This window comes from Nansenia antarctica (genome assembly GCF_963989245.1).
Source record: "Nansenia antarctica genome assembly, chromosome: 7".
In the NCBI taxonomy this organism is placed as follows: Eukaryota; Metazoa; Chordata; class Actinopteri; order Argentiniformes; family Microstomatidae; genus Nansenia; species Nansenia antarctica.
Window position 1 is genome coordinate 62203367 of NC_137677.1, and position 19796 is coordinate 62223162.

At 48.1% G+C, this 19796-nt stretch overlaps 1 protein-coding gene across 1 annotated transcript in view; it reads right to left on the reverse strand.

Annotated features, from left to right (window-relative positions):
- The window catches only part of LOC308162875 (uncharacterized protein), a gene marked incomplete at both ends in the record, with an annotated part of 36283 nt that overhangs the window by 15436 nt on the left and 1051 nt on the right, over positions 1 to 19796 (reverse strand). Inside the window, 3 exons of the mRNA XM_080537016.1 lie at positions 16502 to 16744; positions 17192 to 17205; positions 19352 to 19593. Of these exons, the coding sequence (XP_080393142.1) occupies positions 16502 to 16744; positions 17192 to 17205; positions 19352 to 19593 (499 nt within the window). The remainder of the gene's footprint in view (positions 1 to 16501; positions 16745 to 17191; positions 17206 to 19351; positions 19594 to 19796) is intronic.

The window sequence follows — 19796 nt, forward strand, 5'->3', positions numbered from 1 at the left end:
ATTACCTATTCTGATTTGCTCAGACAGACCCCTCCTTCCAGTTCTTGTGCCTCAAAGGTAATTTCAATATACACAATTACACCTTTACAATGTATATTTAATCCCCCACAGGGATATCCACCATACTCACAGCCCAGCACTGCATTTATATTTTTGGCATTTAGCAGACACCTCATTCCAAAGCAACTTACAATCATACATTTGACTAAGTAAGTGAATCATCTATCCAACAGTCGTAGCAGGAAAAGTAATCTATGCATAGGCCAGGGGCCAATGAACTGGTATCCATTGTCCCAGGTGTAGAATGATTATGAACTGGTCTCAGGTGTAGAATGATTACTCATGAACTGGCCTCCCTTGTCTCAGGTGTAGAATGATTACTTATGAACTGGTCTCCATTGTCTCGTGTAGAATGAACTGGTCTCCATTGTCTCAGGTATAGAATGAACTGGTCTCCATTGTCTCAGGTGTAGAATGATTACTTATGCTGATTTACTCAGATGGACCCCTCCCCCAGTTCCTGTGCCTCAAAGTTAAGTTCAATATATACAAAATTAACACAATTAAACCTTTACAATGTATATTTGATCCCCCACAGGGATATCCACCATACTCACAGGCCGGCACTGCATTTACATTTTTGGCATATAGCAGACGCCTTATTCCAAAGCAACTTAGTCAAACATTTGGCTAAGTAAGTGAATCATCTGTCTAACAGTCGTAGCAGGAAAAGTAGTCTATGCATAGGCCAGGGGCCATTGGCAGTCGTTGTGCTAGAAGAAGGAAGATTTATAGACATTGATGAACCAGTACAAGGGGGTAGTAGATGTCTCAGGAGAAACAGTATGGGGGGGGGGGATGCAGGTGTCTCTGGAGACACAGTGTTATGATGTGTTTTCAAGTGTGCATAGATAAATTGTAGACATTAAGCATGAACTCACTAGTCAGCTATCTGGTGTGAAACTGCTGGCTAGGCTGTCCCATATCTGGGTCAAGAGGAAAGTAGGTCAAGTAGCCAGCAAGGGAGAGTGGGTCAAGAGGTCAATATATTTAGGGAAAGGCAGGAATCATATGACTAAAGTTGCCAGGGAGAACAGCCCGTTAAGGGGTAACGAAGGAGAAAAGGTGATCTCATGTTAGTGAGTTGACAGCAGAATCATGATTGACAACTAAGCAGCTGATGGCTAACTCAGCAGTTATTTGGGCCATAAGACTGTGCGCATGGGAGGGAAGGCTCATTCACGTTGTAACGCATGGACGATGTGAATCTCTGATCAGACGAATAAATATCTTCAAACTGTCCAACCTGAGCTGACCTTGGTGATTTCGATTGATTCATTCATTGGGGACAAAGCATCATCTTATCACACAGTGCTGGGGGGTAGTAGATGTGTCAGGAGGAGCAGTTAAGGTGTAGCCTGAAGAGATGAGTGTTTATTCTCTGACAGAAGATTGGGAGTGACTGCAGTTCTGACAGCTGTGTGAAGCTCATTCCATCAGCGGGGAGCGGTGAAGAGACGTGACTGCCGCATTGGCGTAGAGGTGGTGGGGCCAGTCGGCCAGCAGAGGTGAAGGAGTCGAGTGAACGGGCTGAAGTTTGGACTCACGACTTGAGCAGTAATTCTACCTCCGAGCTGCTTCTTTTCATTCCACCTATATCTGTCGCGATCCCCTGTAGCATGGTCTTGATGTTAGCTAGCTCCGCACCTGTGTCAAACTTGGCCTCCTCAGTCGTTGCCATCTCTTTTCCTTCTTTCTTTTCCCCTGCACGTATCCTGTCACCTGGCATTCTCAAGTTGTTAACAGCACTATTAGGCTTTTAATCTGGTACTTGTAAATATATTACCGTATTTTCTGGACTAAGTCGCTCCGGAGTATAAGTCGCATCAGTCAAAAAATGTGTCACGAAGTGGGAAAAAACATATACAAGTCGCACTGGACTATAAGTCGCATTTATTTAGAAATGTATTTCACAAAATCCAAGACCAAGAACAGACATTTAATCTGGAAAGGCAAGTTATTCAACTACACAATAGAACACAGAACAACAGGCTGAATAGGTGTCTGGTATGTTAAAGTAACACATTAACAGTTATTCAGCTACACAATAGCATAAAGAACATACCTGGGAGGCTGAATAGGTTAAATTAACATAACAAGCCAGCGAGTCCTACAAGCAAGTTACCGGTAAGCAAGTTCACCAAGCTCCCGTTAATGTTTCAGATAATTTCTTAAGTGCTACAGGAGCAGCATATAGTTGTCACAAGCCCAGAGCGCCCTCTCGCGGCTGTAGACGGTAATGTTTACTCCTTGGTTTATGTCAGTCAGTATGAAATTATATATATTTTGATATATAAGTCGCACCTGACTAAGTCGCAGGACCACCCAAACTATGAAAAGAAGTGCGACTTGTAGTCTGGAAAATAGGGTATATTGTTTTTTAGAGGGGTATTGTGTTCAGCTCTGAGGAGCTCTTTAGCTACACAGCTTCTCTGGTGAGGGATGGAAGTATCCTTCTGATGTTGTAGAGGAAGAATCTGCAGGTGCGTGCTGTCGCTGCGATGTTCTCCGCACACGATAGGCAGTTGTCCAGGATCCCTCCAAGGTTCTTGGCTCTCTGGGAGGAGGTTACAGTAGAGTTCTCAACTGTGATGGAGAGGTTTTTGGAGAGGGCAGGCTTTCCCAGGGAGGAAGAGTAGCTCAGTGTTGTTAAGGTTGATCTTGGGGTGGTGGTCTGACATGCATGCAGAGATGTCAGCAAGAAACGCAGAGACACGTGTTGCCACATGTAGGTCGGGGGGGGGGGAAGACAGGAAGAGTTGAGTGCCACCTGCCTAGCTGTGGTAGAACCCATGTGAGTTGATTACCGAGCCAAAACACTTGGCATAGAGGGAGAACAGTAAGGACCCTAGGACAGTCGTGCAGCTCAATTGGCATTTGCCAGAGAACACCAGGATTTGCAGGTTTGTCATTCCTGCCCCGTTCGCTTCACAGAAGAGAGCAGGTTCACGCTGAGCACGTGTGACAGACGTGAAAGAGCCTGGAGACGCCGTGGCGAACGTTATGCTGCCTGCAACATCATCCAGCGTGACCGGTTTGGCTATATGGCGCGATTCCGAGTTGTTGTAATGTTGTTGAAAAATGTATGTAATTGGATGTTTTTGATATATGCCTAATAAAGTTGCAGGTGACATTAAGCTCACTAGTAGCAGCACCTGTGATTTACCTGGCAAACGGGGCTCTGGTGTTGTATGTTTACATTTTTAATATAGTTGAAGACAAAAAGGATAAATGTTATATTTTCTCACCAACCTGTGAGGTTTAATATCAAGTCTTAAAATATTTTAAGAAAGCCAAGTCTTAAATGTTTTCAAGGCAAGTGAAGTCTTAAATATTGGGACTCAGTGGTACAAAGTCCTTCAGCATTTTATTAAGGCAGTGGAACCTACATTTCGGTTTAGGGGATAGAACCTCACTTGTGTGACTGTTATTAAATGTTTTATCTATTTATTTCTTACATTTGTTTCTCTTCTTTTATTGCATTTTATCTTTACTTCTTTTTACTGTTTTATCTAGTTCCCCTGCTTTCATATTAATTTTATGCTTGTAAATGTTTTTATATTCACTTAATGTTTTTATCCCTGTTGTAAAGCACTTTGAGCTGCATTTCTTGTGTGAAAGGTGCTGTATAAATAAAGCTTTACTTACTTACTAATGTACTCACGGAGGCGCTACAAGTCATTGTCCACTAAGACTAAACGCTTCACCAACAGCTTTCCCCCCATAGCCATCAGGACTCTGAACGCCTCCCTCTAGCCCTCTCCTCACTGTCATGACCGACATGCATACCACGATTGTCTGTTGTTTTATTTATTTATTTTCTCTGATGTTGTCTAGTGCACTTCCTTGTTTTTGTCATTTGTGTGCTGCAGTGATTAATATGCTGTACTGAGAACAAATTCCACCGGCTCTGGTCGTGTGGCTAATAAACTATCCATCTAGTTCAAGTTTATTGTGATATGTATTAATACAATGCCATTCTTCAGCCTCGTCGCTCTCTAGTATCACACACAACAAACAGTCCACAATACAAACACAACAACAATACAGTACAAGGTGCTTAGTGCAGGGTGTAAAGGTCTTAGTGCAGGGTGTAAAGGTCTTAGTGTGTAAAGGTCTTAGTGTGTAAAGGTCTTAGTGCAGGGTGTAAAGGTCTAGGTGCAGGGTGTAAAGTGCCAAGTGCAGTGCGCATGGTTCAGCTGTTCAGCAACCTGATTGCCTGGGGGAAGTAAGTTGATACTTCTGTAGCGTTTTTGGGATGGGAGGAGGGTGAATAGTGCATAGGCAGGGTGGCTGGTGTCTTTAATAATGAGCTTTCTTTATACAGTCGGTGCTGTAGATGTTATTGAGTTGTGGCAGTTCTGTCTTTGATTATTTTGACTGCAGTCTTCACTGTCCTCTGGAAGCGTCTTCAGTCCTGGGCAGTCAGGTTGCCGAACCACACTGTGATGGGGGTCATCCCTATGTTCCCCGGGTCCTATGTTCCCCGATTTCTTAGCAAAAAAAAAAAAAGGGTTCTATGTTCCCCGCTTCCGAAAAAGGGTCCTATGTTCCCCGCCTGCCGTTGTGTCAAGCGACCCCAGGTGACGTTATGTAGTACTGCATGAGTTTTTTATTTTAATTTTATTATTTTAAAAACAACATACACAAATACATAATCATACTGTTTTTTGTTTTTTTGTTTTTTACAACATACACAAATACATAATCATACTGTGGATTACTAATTGATAGACATTTACAGGAAATTGCAGGAACTATTATACATAGGAACAAAATTATTATGTGTACAACATTATTATATGAACAAAATTATTATAATGTACAAAACCTTTTGTAGGTAGTAGGACACTATTGGACCTCGGCCCAAATCTAGTACTGAAGCTGACCCCCCATGCTAAACCATTTGGAAGTACTGTTGTGAAGGCCCACAGTTTTAGAGCCAGTTTTAGTTTCCCCGAAATCAGCCCTTTTGCCCCAGTTATTTACTTTGTTATTTTCTATACTATTCATATACGTTTCGTGAAGTGTATGTATTATTCTTGTAATGTTTATGCATATGTTTGATGACGTAGTATATCCGGGGTGTGTCCGTGACCCGGATGCTACGTTCGGTGGTGTATATATAAGAAACGGAAGTAGTCCGCGAGTCAGTGTGTGATGAGCATCAGAACGAGAGAGACCAAATGAGAGAGAGAGTAACGCGAAGTCAATGTAAGATGGCGGATTCAGTACGACGCACACCGTGCAGAAGCTGAGGACGCCAGGAAAGCGATTATTGAGTGTACCACTGTAGCCCGTTTAGTTGTGTTCCCGTTGGACCGCCTTGCCAGCAGCCGGCTGTTCAACGTTGGACCAAGCGAGACGCCAGCTGGACATAATCGTCGCCTCCACGAGCGGACTGCGACCGAACACTGACTCCAGCGGAGCTTCGACGCGGACCACCGGACTTGGGCCCTTCACCTCGTTGTGGACCACGAAGACGGCCCTTTCCCTCCGCGTTGCTACGTCACCCCCCCCTTTCGTCGGCTAACTTCATCGACGCACATGCCATCCAACCAGGCCTCAACGCGCACCACAGCCCTGGACTATAAGCCTGTTTAGGCCAGAGACTATCAGTGAGTGATTGAGTGCGTGTGTGGCCGGCGGGGAGGGAATGTATATCTGGGGATGTATACATCAGTCATGTATAATAAATGTGTTGTTCATATGTGATACCGTTACCGTGTGTTAGTTGTTTGTATGCTAATGCTAAGTACAAGGCTAATGCTAATGCTAGTTCCAATGCTAAATGCTAATGCTAATTACAAGGCTAATGCTAATGCTAGTTCCCATGCTAATGCTAACGATAGTAACTGCTAGTCTAACGGTTTGCTGGCGCCCCCTGCCTGTATCCTCCTACACTGCCTATTTAGCTCCATTAGTTAGATAACCAGCCCCTTCCTAAATTATACAGTCCTTTTCAGCTACTCCCTGGTTACAATTGGTCCTTCGAGCCGGATAGGTAGTGTAGTGATAGCATGGCTGAGCGCAGCCAACCAGACCAGACAGTTACCCCCCCTTCTCCGCCCCCTGAGCCAGAGCCACGACCACAGAGAGTCCCGCGGTTGCCTCCGAGGTTACAGGAGTATGAGCTTGAGCTCGAAAGCTCACTGAGTGGTAGCGAGGAGCGCACTCCACGGGATACAGTGGTCGGAGAGGCCGAGGTGTCCGCCGGCGCGCGGGTGGCTAGCACTGAGACAGCCCTCAAAGAGCACCAGCCTGAGGATGAGATGGCAGAACCGCAGGGTTTTGCCGTGGAAACGGAAGAACAGGAAGGAGAGGCCCGGTCCGACAGCGCCTGCGGGCGGAAGAGGGAGGGCCTCAGCCTTAACGATCTGCCTCCCAGTACGGCGCGCTCGAGACCTAGCTCCTGCCGCTCAGTGGCTTCCTACCGGTCCAGGGCTTCCGTGGGCAGTTCTGCCTCTGGGGCGGATAGCCTGCACTCCAGAGGGAGTAGTGCCGCGCTGTCCGAATGTATGCGCCAACAGGCCGAGATGGCGTTAGAGCGGGAGCGCCAACAGGCCGAGACGGCGTTAGAGCGGGAACGACTCCAGTTCGAGCGTGAACGCCTCCAGCGCCAGGAGGCGCTAGAACGCGAACGCCTCCAGATGAACGGAGCGGAACGCGCGGCGGAGAGACAGCGCCAGGAGGCGCTAGAACGTGAACGCTTCCAGATGGAGCGCGACCGCCTCCAGACGGAGAGGCAGATGAATGGAGCGGAACGTGCGGCGGAGAGACAGCGCCAGGAGGCGTTAGAGAGGGAACGCATCCAGTACGAGCGCGAGCGCCTCCAGATGGAGGGGGCGGAACGCGCGGCGGAGAGGCAGATGGCGAGAGAGCAACTGCACGCAGAGAAGATGGAGGAAATGATGCAGACCATGCGCGACGTGTGCATCAGCAGAACTCCGTCGGCCCGTAGCTCCAGAGCATCATCCGCACGGCCCTCTCGAGTGCCATCTCCTGAACCCCCCGCCGATGGCTCCATGACCCCCGCCATGACTGTCCAACTACAGGCCCAGCTGACCACCTGGAAGGAAGAGGACCAGGGACCCGACCGCTACGCGGCCCAGAGGGAGCCAGCGTCGCTGCCCGGGAGGGGAGCCATCCCCCAAGAGCGTAGCACACCCCTAGGTCCTCCAGTGCACCAAAATGCATGCAGGCCGGACACCCAGACCGTCACTCCAGCCCCGATGATCCACTACAGGATGTTCCCCCAGGTGGAGGGACCCAAGTTCCCCTTCTTCAAGGACGAGGACAGGAGCCAGTATGTGGAGCTACGCATCTGCCTAGACACGCTCTTGGACGACTCCTGCTCAGAGTCCTACAAATATGCGATTCTCCTTCAGCATGTGAGGAACCCCAGAGCCCACAACATGGTACTGGCCCATGCCTCCGCACCGACACCTTACACCAGAGCGCTCGCTGACTTGGATGCCCGCTACGGTCGTCCCTGGAACCACGCCCTTGCTGAACTGCAAGCCCTCGAACAGCAGGCCCCCATCAAGGATGACCGGGCGCTGGATGACTTCGCGCTCCGCGTGCACACCTTGGTTGGAATGCTGAAGACGCAGGGCCCAGCTGGCGCCAGCGAGATCAACAGCACCTCCAACGTAGAGCGGCTGCTCCGCAAGATCCCACGCTTCCGGCAGGAGAGGTTCCGGCGACAGCAGCGCGTTCGTAACCCCGGGAAGTTGGGTCTGAGCATGGCTGCCTTCGCGGAGTTCCTACTGGAGGAAGTGCATGACACCAACGTAGACGCCATGGGTTACGCTGAGCCGAAGAAGGAGAGGGAGAAGGGAGACCGCTGGGACCGGCCGAGCTCGAACAGAGGACGCCCAGTAGGAGTGCTGCACACGGAGGAGGAGCCTCGGAGAGAGAGGAAAGCCCGACCTGAGGGAAAGGATTCCTCTCAACCCCCTCAAAAGGGACGGAGAGGTCCACCGCCATGTCCGTACTGCACCAGCGAGCACTGGTTCAATGAGTGCAGTGACTTCAACAACCTGAGTACCGAGGACAAGCAGAGGTGGCTCGAGGAGAACCAGAGGTGCTGGAACTGTGGGCGCGACCATCTGGCTAAGAACTGCACCTTGAGGAGAAAGTGCAATCGCTGTGAGGAGGTCCACCTCAACATTCTACACGAGGTCTCCCTCGCCAGGTCCACGGAGGGCACCAGAAGCCCTAGGTCCGGTCGCGCACCGGAAGAGGAAACCCCTGTCTACTACCTAGACCCAACCCAGAGCAGCGGCTCCAAGGTCCTACTGAAGGTGGTGAAGGTCCGACTCCACCACAACAACGCTGTGTACGACACGTACGCCGTTCTAGACGACGGGTCGGAACGGACCATCCTCCTCCAGGAGGCAGTGCGCCGGTTGGGGCTCCACGGGACTGAGGAGAAGCTGACTCTGCGCACGATACGTCGCGACCTTAAAGAGGTCACCGGGGCGAGAATCAACTTCTCTATCTCCCCGGCGGGGAGGCCGTCGGATAGACATCGGCTTCAGAATGTCTTCACCGCCGACCAGCTAGCGCTCTCCCGCTACGACTACCCCCTGGAGAGGTTACGCGCAAGATATCCCCACCTACGGCGAGTAGAACTACATCCGATAGAAGGAGCGGAGCCAACCCTTCTCATCGGCTCGGACAACGCTGCACTGATCGTGTCGCTCCGTCCTCCGCTGAGAGGACCACGAGGCTGCCCGATGGCTGTTAAGACTGCGCTTGGGTGGGCCCTCCAAGGCGCTACCGAGTGGAGAGATAGAGACGGGAGAGCTACGTCATCCCTCCATGTCCGCACCGAAGAAGTGCAGACCATCAACTGCCTTCACACCAGTGTGGACTCCATGAATGCGGCGCTGCTAGACAACGTCCAGAAGCTGTGGACGCTAGACGTCGCGCCCTACAAGAATGAGAAGCTCTACGTACGGTCAAAGGAGGACGTCTACGCCCTAGACCTCCTTAAAGCAAAGACAGTGCGTATCGAAGTCCAGGGCGTTAAGAGATACGTCACACCACTACTCCGCAGAGAACTCATGCCAGAGTTTCGAGTATCCCCTCGAACCGTCCTACAGTGTCTGACCAGCACTGAGAAGCGTATGAGGAAGGACGAGGTCCTTGCTGCTTCTTACCGAACGGAGATGAAGAAACTGACGGAGTCCGGTCTAGTGAAGAAGCTTGAGCCAGCCGAGGCGAACCAGAGTGCCGAGTCTTGGTACCTCCCGCACCACAATGTTCACCACAACGGGAAGAACCGAGTGGTCTTCAACTGTAGCTACCAGGTGGGGAAGCTCAACCTCAACCACTATCTTCTCCCTGGTCCGACCTTGACCCCAGCCCTCTTGGGAGTTCTGGTGCGCTTCCGTCAGCAGCCGATCGCAGTCAGTGGTGACATTAAGCGAATGTTTCACCAGGTCAGGATGTTGGAGGAAGACAAGCCACTCATGAGGTTTCTCTGGAGAGAGGACCCGAGCGACCCCGACCCCTCTATCTACCAGTGGGAGGTGCTACCCTTCGGGACAACCTGCAGCCCCTGCTGCGCTACCTATGCGCTACAGACTCACGCCGCGCAGGAGACGGCACCTCCTGGAGTGTTTGACGCCGTCCATAAGAGCTTTTACGTGGACAACTGCCTCCACAGTTCGAAGACAGCCACGGAAGCCCGTCAGCTAGTCCAGGACCTGCGTGCTCATCTCCAGGAGGGTGGATTTGAGATCTGCCAGTGGGCCAGCAACGACCCGCAAGTCATCAGAGACCTCCCGAAGGAGGCCACCTCGACCAGCAGCGAGGCTTGGGTCTCTCACTCACCAGATGATGCTCAGGAGATGACGCTCGGACTTATCTGGCAGTTCCAGACCGACACTCTACGCTATCGCAATAAGCCTGCCAAGCCTCAACGCGTCACGATGAGAACGATATACAGCACTCTAGCGAGCCAGTACGACCCACTGGGATATATCGCTCCCTTCACGACGATGGCCAAGGTGCTTGTCCGGGAGCTGTGGGCCCACGAACGAGGATGGGACGATCCTCTGCCTCGTCACCTAGAAGAGAAGTGGAAGGCCTGGGAGCAGGAACTTCCCACTCTCCAGCACATCAAGCTGCAGCGGAGCTACTTCCCTCCCTCCACGGACCTAGAGAGGAGTGTCATCACGCTACATGTATTCTGCGACGCCTCGGAGATGGCGTACGGGTCCGTGGCATACGTCAGAGCGGCAGAGCTTGGAGGTGAAGTCCACGTCTCGTTTGTCCTGGCACGTTCCCGAGTGGCGCCGAAAAAGCAACAGTCCATCCCTAGACTGGAGCTGTGTGCTGCCCTGAACGGCGCGCAACTGGGAAGGTTCCTGCTCGACGAGCTCCAGCTACCTCTGAAGAGCGTCACCATGTGGTCAGACTCCACTACCGTCCTCCAGTGGTTGAAGTCCAGCTCATGTCGGTACAAGGTGTTCGTGGGCACCCGAGTCGCAGAGATTCTGGAGTTGACTGAGGTGAACTGCTGGCGTTATGTAGACACCAAGAGGAACCCTGCTGACGTCATCACGAGAGGGGCAACTCTACAGGATCTGGCTGAGCCCCATCTGTATCACACGGGACCAGACTTCCTACAGGAGCGGGAGGCAGAGTGGCCAGCCACGCCGGCGTTAGCAGAAGACAGAGAGGACAAAGAGCTGCGTAAGACGTTGTTCTGCGGAGTCACCCAGGTCGTAGACCCTGCGACTACTCCAGGAGAGGAGTGTGAGACGCTCGAAGAGCTGCAGAAGAGGATGTTCTGTTCCAAGGCCGGTCTACCCCTAGATACTACGCTCAGCGCCGAAGATTACACCGCGGCGGAGCTCCTGGTGCTGCAGAGTGCCCAACAGGATGCCTTCTCCCGAGAGCGGGAGTGTCTCGAGAAAGGGAAGCCGATCCCCTCGGACAGTAGACTCCGCGGCTTAGCTCCAGAGCTCGACGGTGTTCTCATTCGCGTGGGTGGCAGACTGCGCCGCGCTCAAGATCTAGACCTGGACACGAAGCATCCCATCGTGCTTCCCACTAAGCATCAGGTCACCAGGTTGGTCATCAAGCACCATGATGACAAAGTGCAGCACGCGGGTGGAGAGCGTGTCTTCGCGGAGGTACGACGGAGATTCTGGATACTCCATGGACGGGAGGCGGTACGGAGATATCAAAGGTCCTGCTCGGACTGCCAGAGGTGGCGAGCCACGCCGCCGCAGCCCATGATGTCCGATCTGCCCGAGGACCGGCTGCGACTGAGACAGGCTCCGTTCCACTCTACTGGGGTCGACTGTTTCGGGCCACTCCTAGTCCGAAACCGGCGAGCCTCCGAAAAGCGGTGGGGCATCATCTACACGTGCCTGACGACGAGAGCAATGCACCTGGAAGTTCTGCACCAGCTCACAAGCGACAGCTTCCTCATGTCCTTCAAGAGGTTCACCTCCAGGCGAGGGACCCCTAAGACCCTCCGGTCGGACAGAGGCACCAACTTCGTCGGTGGTGAGGCCGAGCTGAGGGCGAGCTACGCTGCGATGACTGAGGAGGCCCGTGACCGACTCGCCTCCCAGCAAGTGAAGTTTGAGTTCAACCCCCCAAATGCTCCACACTTCGGGGGAGCCTGGGAGCGGGAGATTCGCTCAGTAAAGAACGTCCTACGTACCATTCTCGGACAGAAGGTGCCTACCGATGAGGTGCTCCAGACTGTGCTAGCAGAGATTGAGGGCATCTTGAACTCCCGGCCCCTAGGCTATACCTCCAGTGATGTAGCAGATCTGGATCCCATCACGCCTAACTTCTTGCTGATGGGGCGGCGAGACTCTGCACTGCCTCAGGTAGTCTACGACCCTGCAGAGCTCACCGGAAGAAGATGGTGGAGGCACAGCCAGGTGCTCGCGGACCAGTTCTGGAAGCAGTTCATACTGCACTACCTGCCGACCCTGCAAGTCAGGCAGAAGTGGACGAGGGAGAGAGACAACTTGTCCGAAGGTGCCGTGGTACTGGTGATCGACCAGTCCCTTCCACGCGCCGCCTGGCAGACAGGCAGAGTGACCAAGGTCCTGCCGGGTCCGGATGGAAGGGTGCGGACGGCCATCGTGGACGTTGGTGGTCGCACTTACACCCGACCTGTGGCACGCCTGATTGAGCTCCCTCAAATTAGCCAGGACACTATCACCTCCTACCTCACGCTGCTAGAGCAGCCTAGCCAGTGTGCCTTCTTAGTTAACTGAAACCGAGGGTTTCATGGGGCGGCTGTTGTGAAGGCCCACAGTTTTAGAGCCAGTTTTAGTTTCCCCGAAATCAGCCCTTTTGCCCCAGTTATTTACTTTGTTATTTTCTATACTATTCATATACGTTTCGTGAAGTGTATGTATTATTCTTGTAATGTTTATGCATATGTTTGATGACGTAGTATATCCGGGGTGTGTCCGTGACCCGGATGCTACGTTCGGTGGTGTATATATAAGAAACGGAAGTAGTCCGCGAGTCAGTGTGTGATGAGCATCAGAACGAGAGAGACCAAATGAGAGAGAGAGTAACGCGAAGTCAATGTAAGATGGCGGATTCAGTACGACGCACACCGTGCAGAAGCTGAGGACGCCAGGAAAGCGATTATTGAGTGTACCACTGTAGCCCGTTTAGTTGTGTTCCCGTTGGACCGCCTTGCCAGCAGCCGGCTGTTCAACGTTGGACCAAGCGAGACGCCAGCTGGACATAATCGTCGCCTCCACGAGCGGACTGCGACCGAACACTGACTCCAGCGGAGCTTCGACGCGGACCACCGGACTTGGGCCCTTCACCTCGTTGTGGACCACGAAGACGGCCCTTTCCCTCCGCGTTGCTACGTCACCCCCCCCTTTCGTCGGCTAACTTCATCGACGCACATGCCATCCAACCAGGCCTCAACGCGCACCACAGCCCTGGACTATAAGCCTGTTTAGGCCAGAGACTATCAGTGAGTGATTGAGTGCGTGTGTGGCCGGCGGGGAGGGAATGTATATCTGGGGATGTATACATCAGTCATGTATAATAAATGTGTTGTTCATATGTGATACCGTTACTGTGTGTTAGTTGTTTGTATGCTAATGCTAAGTACAAGGCTAATGCTAATGCTAGTTCCAATGCTAAATGCTAATGCTAATTACAAGGCTAATGCTAATGCTAGTTCCCATGCTAATGCTAACGATAGTAACTGCTAGTCTAACGGTTTGCTGGCGCCCCCTGCCTGTATCCTCCTACACTGCCTATTTAGCTCCATTAGTTAGATAACCAGCCCCTTCCTAAATTATACAGTCCTTTTCAGCTACTCCCTGGTTACAAGTACAGTATTGATTGATTTTGATTGATTGAAAACCTTTATTGTCCCCAATGGGGAAATTTTGTTGTCAAACAGCTCAGTTAGGGCAGAAAACATTCAATACAGAAAACAGAAAACATTCAATAAAATACATAAAACAGTGCAGGCTCAATAAGTAAAAAGTTCCAAAAGTTCCAGCTCCAGGTCTCCCCCACCCTGCAGGGCCTGGTTGTAGAGTCGGAGTGCAGCTGGAACAAAGGACTGTCCAAATCTTTTTGTACTTTGGCGGGGGAGAACAAATCTGTGGCTGAACTTGCTCCTCATCCCCGCCAGCTCGCAGTACTTTGGGTGGGAGGGATTGACCAGCATGGCCGCCAGTTTTTTCCCCATCCTCTGTTCTGCCACCACCTCTAGGCTGTCCAGCCCGGTCCCCACCACAGAGCTGGCCTTCTTCACCAGTTTGTTTAGCTTCGCAGCATCCCTGGCACAGATGTTTCCACCCCAGCAGGCCACGGCGAAGAACAGAACGCTGGCAACCACCGACTGATAAAACATTTGCAGCAGCTTGTTGCAGACACCGAAAGACCTCAGCCTTCTCAGGAAAAACAGTCTGCTCTGCCCTTTCCTGAGAAGAGCCTCGGTGTTGTCAGTCCAGTCCAGTTTGTTATTAATTTGTACTCCCAGGTACCTGTAGGAGTCCACCCTCTCGACTTCCACCCCCTTGATGGTGATGGTATACTAGGACTCCAATTCAGACACACTGGGGGGATGTCACAAATCTACTAATTCTAATCAGCCTGGTCTCACACGGCAGACTAAATATACGGCACACGGCAAAATAAATATATATATATATATAGAAGGGTGATCCTGCCGGCACAGACTGCGTTAGCCTCCAGTTCTAAGTGAACGGTCTGTATCTACACATACAGCTTAATCATTCGTCACATTACCTCATTCAAATGGCTCATTCTAATGAGAGCTTTTACACAGTAATTAACCATTAGTATTACACATACACATTTTGTCATGACATTCTCCCTCCTTTTGATCGCTCAGATGATCAACCAAAAATAAAAGATGATGAAATGTGTGCATTATGTTTAATTCTTTATTAGTCTAGGCCGGGAATACAATTATCACACTATAACACACTGTTAGTAAATGGTTAACACGATTAACAGGTGTCTAGGGTATATGATTAACAGTGATCATGCAAAAGAGAGAGGTGGAGGACATTGAGTTACTTTATATTTGCTATTAGAAATGATATCGTCTTAGTATTCAAATTGTCACTTTAAAATGTTTAATCAAAATTAAAAACGTTGTTTATTTTTTTTTTACCTTACTGTATAGATATATTCCCTAAAGTGGCACTTGACTGCAATGATATTAATAGTATTACAAATATTCTTATCAAGACACTGTTCTTATGAAAACTCTTCTAATGTAAAATTAGAGTATATTATTAGAGTATAATTAGAGTATAATTTGGTAATATTACTGCAATGCTAACATTATGCAATGTTTCAAACAGAAACACTGCTTACAACTAACTATTATGTAATCAGACAGTTGTTAGGGCTCTTTTGTAAAACATTTAGGCCTCTGACCTCAGTCATACAGCACTGCTATTTACCCATAAGTGGATGCGCCCTCTAGTGGCGGTGGAGGGCCTCTGTCACCTGTGAGGCCAAATTAAAGTTACTCCATATCAAAGCTGGGGTCAATTCAATTCCAATTCAGTCAACTCAGGAATTAATAGAATGAACAATTCAAATGGAATTAAATTCAAATTGAAAAAAAAAAATGTTTAATCTTAGAAGCTTCTATTTTTTTCCATTGATTTGAGAAATCAGTGAAAACAAATGCCTGCAATCATGTAATCACTATTTCATTTCACTTCCTGAATTGACTGAGTTGAAATGCAACTGATGTTGTCACACTAAATACTTTATGTACATGCTTTTATGCATCTAAATGCAGTAGCACTGCATGTCAAGTTGATTAAGAAAGAGAAACTTTAGTTACTTAGAACTTAGTTACATGAGTGTTTTTTGTTTTGCATCTTAGTTCTGTACTTATGAGTCACTTTTATGCTGCTGTTGTGTGTTTGTAACGTCCAGCGAGAGCCAGTAATAGAGTCACGCTTGGTCAGTGCTGCTATTGCTTTATTGAGTCCTCTGATCAGAGCGAGAATGTCACGCCACGAACCACCCACCACCACGCGGGGGAGCATTCCCACCAGACGCAGAGAGCAAGAACTAAACTGAAAACACTTGAGCACTGACACCATTTTATTCAGTGTATGAAACAAGGCATAGAGCAGACATTTCACGAGGATCCTTTCTTCATTAGAGGTCCATGATGCGCCTGACGGAGCCGATCCTGGGGCTCATGCCGCCCCAGTCGCTGAAGCGCCTGTACTCGCCAGGCCTCACGTAGTAGTGCTTCCCCTTGTAGTTGGCCTGGTCGTACATCAGCCAGTGGCCGTCCTGGACGTTGCAGGAGTTGAAGTCGGACATGTGGAAGCGGTCCATGCAGTTGGGGCAGTCGTTGTCCAGGTCCATCATCTGACCTCCCATGTCGTTGCGTTCGTACAGCTTCATCCTGTACTGGCCGCGGTGCTGGAGGGGACGGAAGGAAAGAACATTGAGTCATCTTTCATGATCGTCTGTGGTCTTCTCCAGACAACTCGTGAGCTTAGAATGATAAGGTTCTATCTCCGTTTAGGGTAGTTCAGAGATATTGAGCGTCAACGTTTTTACATTCCATTATGTTTTGTGAGATGGAACCTTTGTATTTTATGAATTACTAACTAAAAAATGTCAACATTTTTAAAATAACACCACACAGGCATTAATAAACACCTAATGGATCAGATTATGTAAAAAAAACGAAATTTCTACCAAAATGGAGATAGAACCTTATAATTGTAACGTCACAAACTCCCATCCATGCCCTTCACCTCTCATTATAGATCCCTCTTCTAAACCCATCTATGAATGTACTCTTATTAATACATTATGACCATTCAGTAAACATGTGTGTGCATGTGTGTGAGAGGAGCATGCATGTAGGAGGATTTTGAAAGGCTTAGTGATGAGAGGCCGTTACCATGGGGATCATACGGCAGGACCTGACACACTCGTTCATTCCCATCTGGCGCATGTAGTCAGCGTACTCCCCCCTCCTCAGGAAGTGCTGGTGGCCCATGAAGTTGGACTTGTCGTAGATCTGGAACATGCCACTCTCCACCCTGATGGACTGACAGCGGATGAACATGGAGTGCAGGTCGGCGCAGTCACTCATGCACTCATGGTGACGCCCTCCGAAGTTCTTGTCCTCGTAGAAGATGATCTGAAGGATCAGGAAGGAACCAGACACAGTTAGACGTTCAGAGAAGACAAGTACAGCACAGTAAAGTGTCATTGTAAAGTGCTTTGAGTTGCATCAATGTACGAAAGGCGCTGTATAAATAAAGTTTCACTTCACTTCACTTCACAGTATAGATCTATGAAAAGGTGACATATCATGAAATATGAAATGTTTGTGTAGATTTAGTTTGGAATAAATTAAAAGGCACGAATGCACCAACCTTGCCCATGTTGACTGTTTGTTGAGCTGCTCGCTGTGTTTTGGCTAACAAACAGGGGTCATCTTTATATACATTTCCCTGGCGGGATAGATACCACTGTATGTTTTGTTATTCAAATCTGCATGCCTCGTGTCAGCAGAAACTCGACAGGAGTCTTACAGCTCTTGTTTTTATTCCCACTGTGATGGCTTCCAGCAAGAGCTAGATACAGCATTGATGGGCACTGGAACACACAATGAATGAACGTCATTACTAAAGGACATATCACGTTCACTAGGCTCCTGTTTGCAGTGCACGACGCAAAGTTATTTCTAATCATATCGCGTCCACTATGTTGAGCACATACAGTAGGACAGATTTGCCATAATCACTTGATGTGATTGCATGGATAAGTTGATTGGTCGACTCAATGTTATTATGCCTGTCAAATACTGTTGATCTTAAGCATAGTTATAGCAATTTAAAGTAGATATAGTACATTATAGCCATTTAAAGTACAGCTGTAGAGACATTTAAAGTAGAGCTGTACAGATTAGTAGATTCATCGAACAGATTATTACAGAAATTTGATTAGTTGATTAACAAAAAATGCTTTAGTTCACAACTATTTTTTTTTAAAACAATTAATCAGATTTCTATTTAGCAGACATGTAGCAGGGTAAACACTGGTGCTGTACCAAGGAAGCCTTGTTCAAAAAACTGCCACCCTTTTGTTTTAATCTATGGGGATGGCAATTCACATCTGTGATTTGGAGGCCATCATTTAATTGTTAACTTGTTAATCGCCATATTACTCCCCCTCTCATTGTTTAGCCATCACTTAGGGTTTCTTGTCAAGAAATATTTAGAAAATCACTGACATCACCTAAATCCCAAGGTCAAAACTAAGGTTTCGGATGAATCTGTTAATTAATCAACTATTTTTTATTTTATTTTATCGACTGACAGCCTGATTTCAAACTTTACAACCATCTAGAAGCTTGTGTATGTCTGCAATATTACATATTAATATTATTATTATTATTATTATTATTATTATATGTTTGATTGGGTCTGTGGCTGATTGATGAGTCTGAGGATAAGATGAGCAAACAGTTTTTTTTAATGAAAATCGAAATAAATCTAAATCTAAATATTCCTACAGTGCAATAATAAAAAACTGAAACCTGAAATGCCTGGATGTGTTTGTGGCCTCTTTTCTGATTGGCTGGGAACATTGCCATCGCAGCATGTTTTTACCATGAAGCCTTGTGTGGCGTTGGTGTTGAGCTAACACATACTGTATGTCCTGTCATATCAAACCCTACCTGACCTCAACCAATAGGAGTGAGGCATCCAATAGCAACACCTAGAGCCCTCTAACCTCCACACTGTATCTGTGTGTGGTGTCCTGTCCTGTCATCAGATAAACATAATACACAGTGACTTGATACTGGCATGGGAAATAATGCCATGCTGCATTCTCTAGCTATACGGTCAGTTTTCGTAATAACAGTACTATATATTCATTATGTTTTGCTTTTCATTTCCTTTTTCTTATGTAAACTCAATTTAAACAAATATGTTCTAAACTGGTCCCCAGTCCTACTGGCTGGTTTATGGAACTGCATTTGTTTACCATTACAGTATTAAATATATTGTATATGACAGAGGCGCCATACCCATAGGGGGCACAAGGACACGGCCCCCTCCGATTTGTCCTGTTTTTCATGTTTCTAATGTTAAATGAATGACAATACTTTAACATTTTTTCCCATGTTTGATCATAATTATTTAGAAAAAACATCTGGTCATATTGACTGAAATAGCTTTAATTATTGGGTTATGATATTATAAATTATGGAATAATTGTGGAATGCATAAGGCATAAGGCATAGAAGTTCTTAAAGAACCTAATATGTATCATTAATTAAAATGACCATTGAACAGCTAAAGTATGCTTAGATAACCTATGCATAAAAAATACTTATTTCAAACATACAATTAGGCAGTATGGCTCTAGATTGCAAGAAATAACCGTTTCAGATGTTATAGTAATCCAAAATAACCCTAATACTTTAATATCTCCTGAGGTAACTCAAGATCACTTATATGCATCATTAGATTTAAATATTCCCCAAAATATGTATCAAAAACAACAGGAGGGAGTAAACATTCACAATAAGAATTCATTTATTCAGTCACTTTAAACCATTGCACCTTAATGACCCAAGGTCTATTTCAAATTCTTGAATTCTCGTGAGCAAGTTAGACACTTGTAGTCCTTTGTGTTTTGAGGCATACTCATCCATCGACAAGCCAGTGCCACGTAGAGATGCTTCAGAGGCAGAAGGTGTTTCTTTAGAAGTCGGTGATTCTCTTGAAAGAACCGGTGGTGGCGCAGGTGGCCCCCCAGTCACTGAACTTCCTGTATTCTCCGGGCCTCATGAAGTACTGCCGTCCGCGGTAGTTGGGGTGCTCGTAGAAGATCCAGTAGCCCTCCATGACGTTGGCGGAGTAGATGTCGCGGCTGCGGAAACGGTCCTGGACGGACTCGCAGTCGTCACTGAACTCCATCATCTGGCCTTGGAAGTTGGGGCGCTCGTAGATGCGCATGGAGTAGGGCCCTTCGCTGGTCTGTAGGGAAGGGACAGGATGACGGGGCACCAGGGGGTTAAGAGAGAGGGATATACAGCCTTTTATTGTGTTTCCTTCTGACATGTTTACTATACTTTATTGTCATTCAACCAAAAGGTCCCAAAAAATGTGTCTCTATCAGATCACCTCAGAACCTTAAAAAACCCTCTCTGTTTTTGTAAAGAAACAAAGTTATTA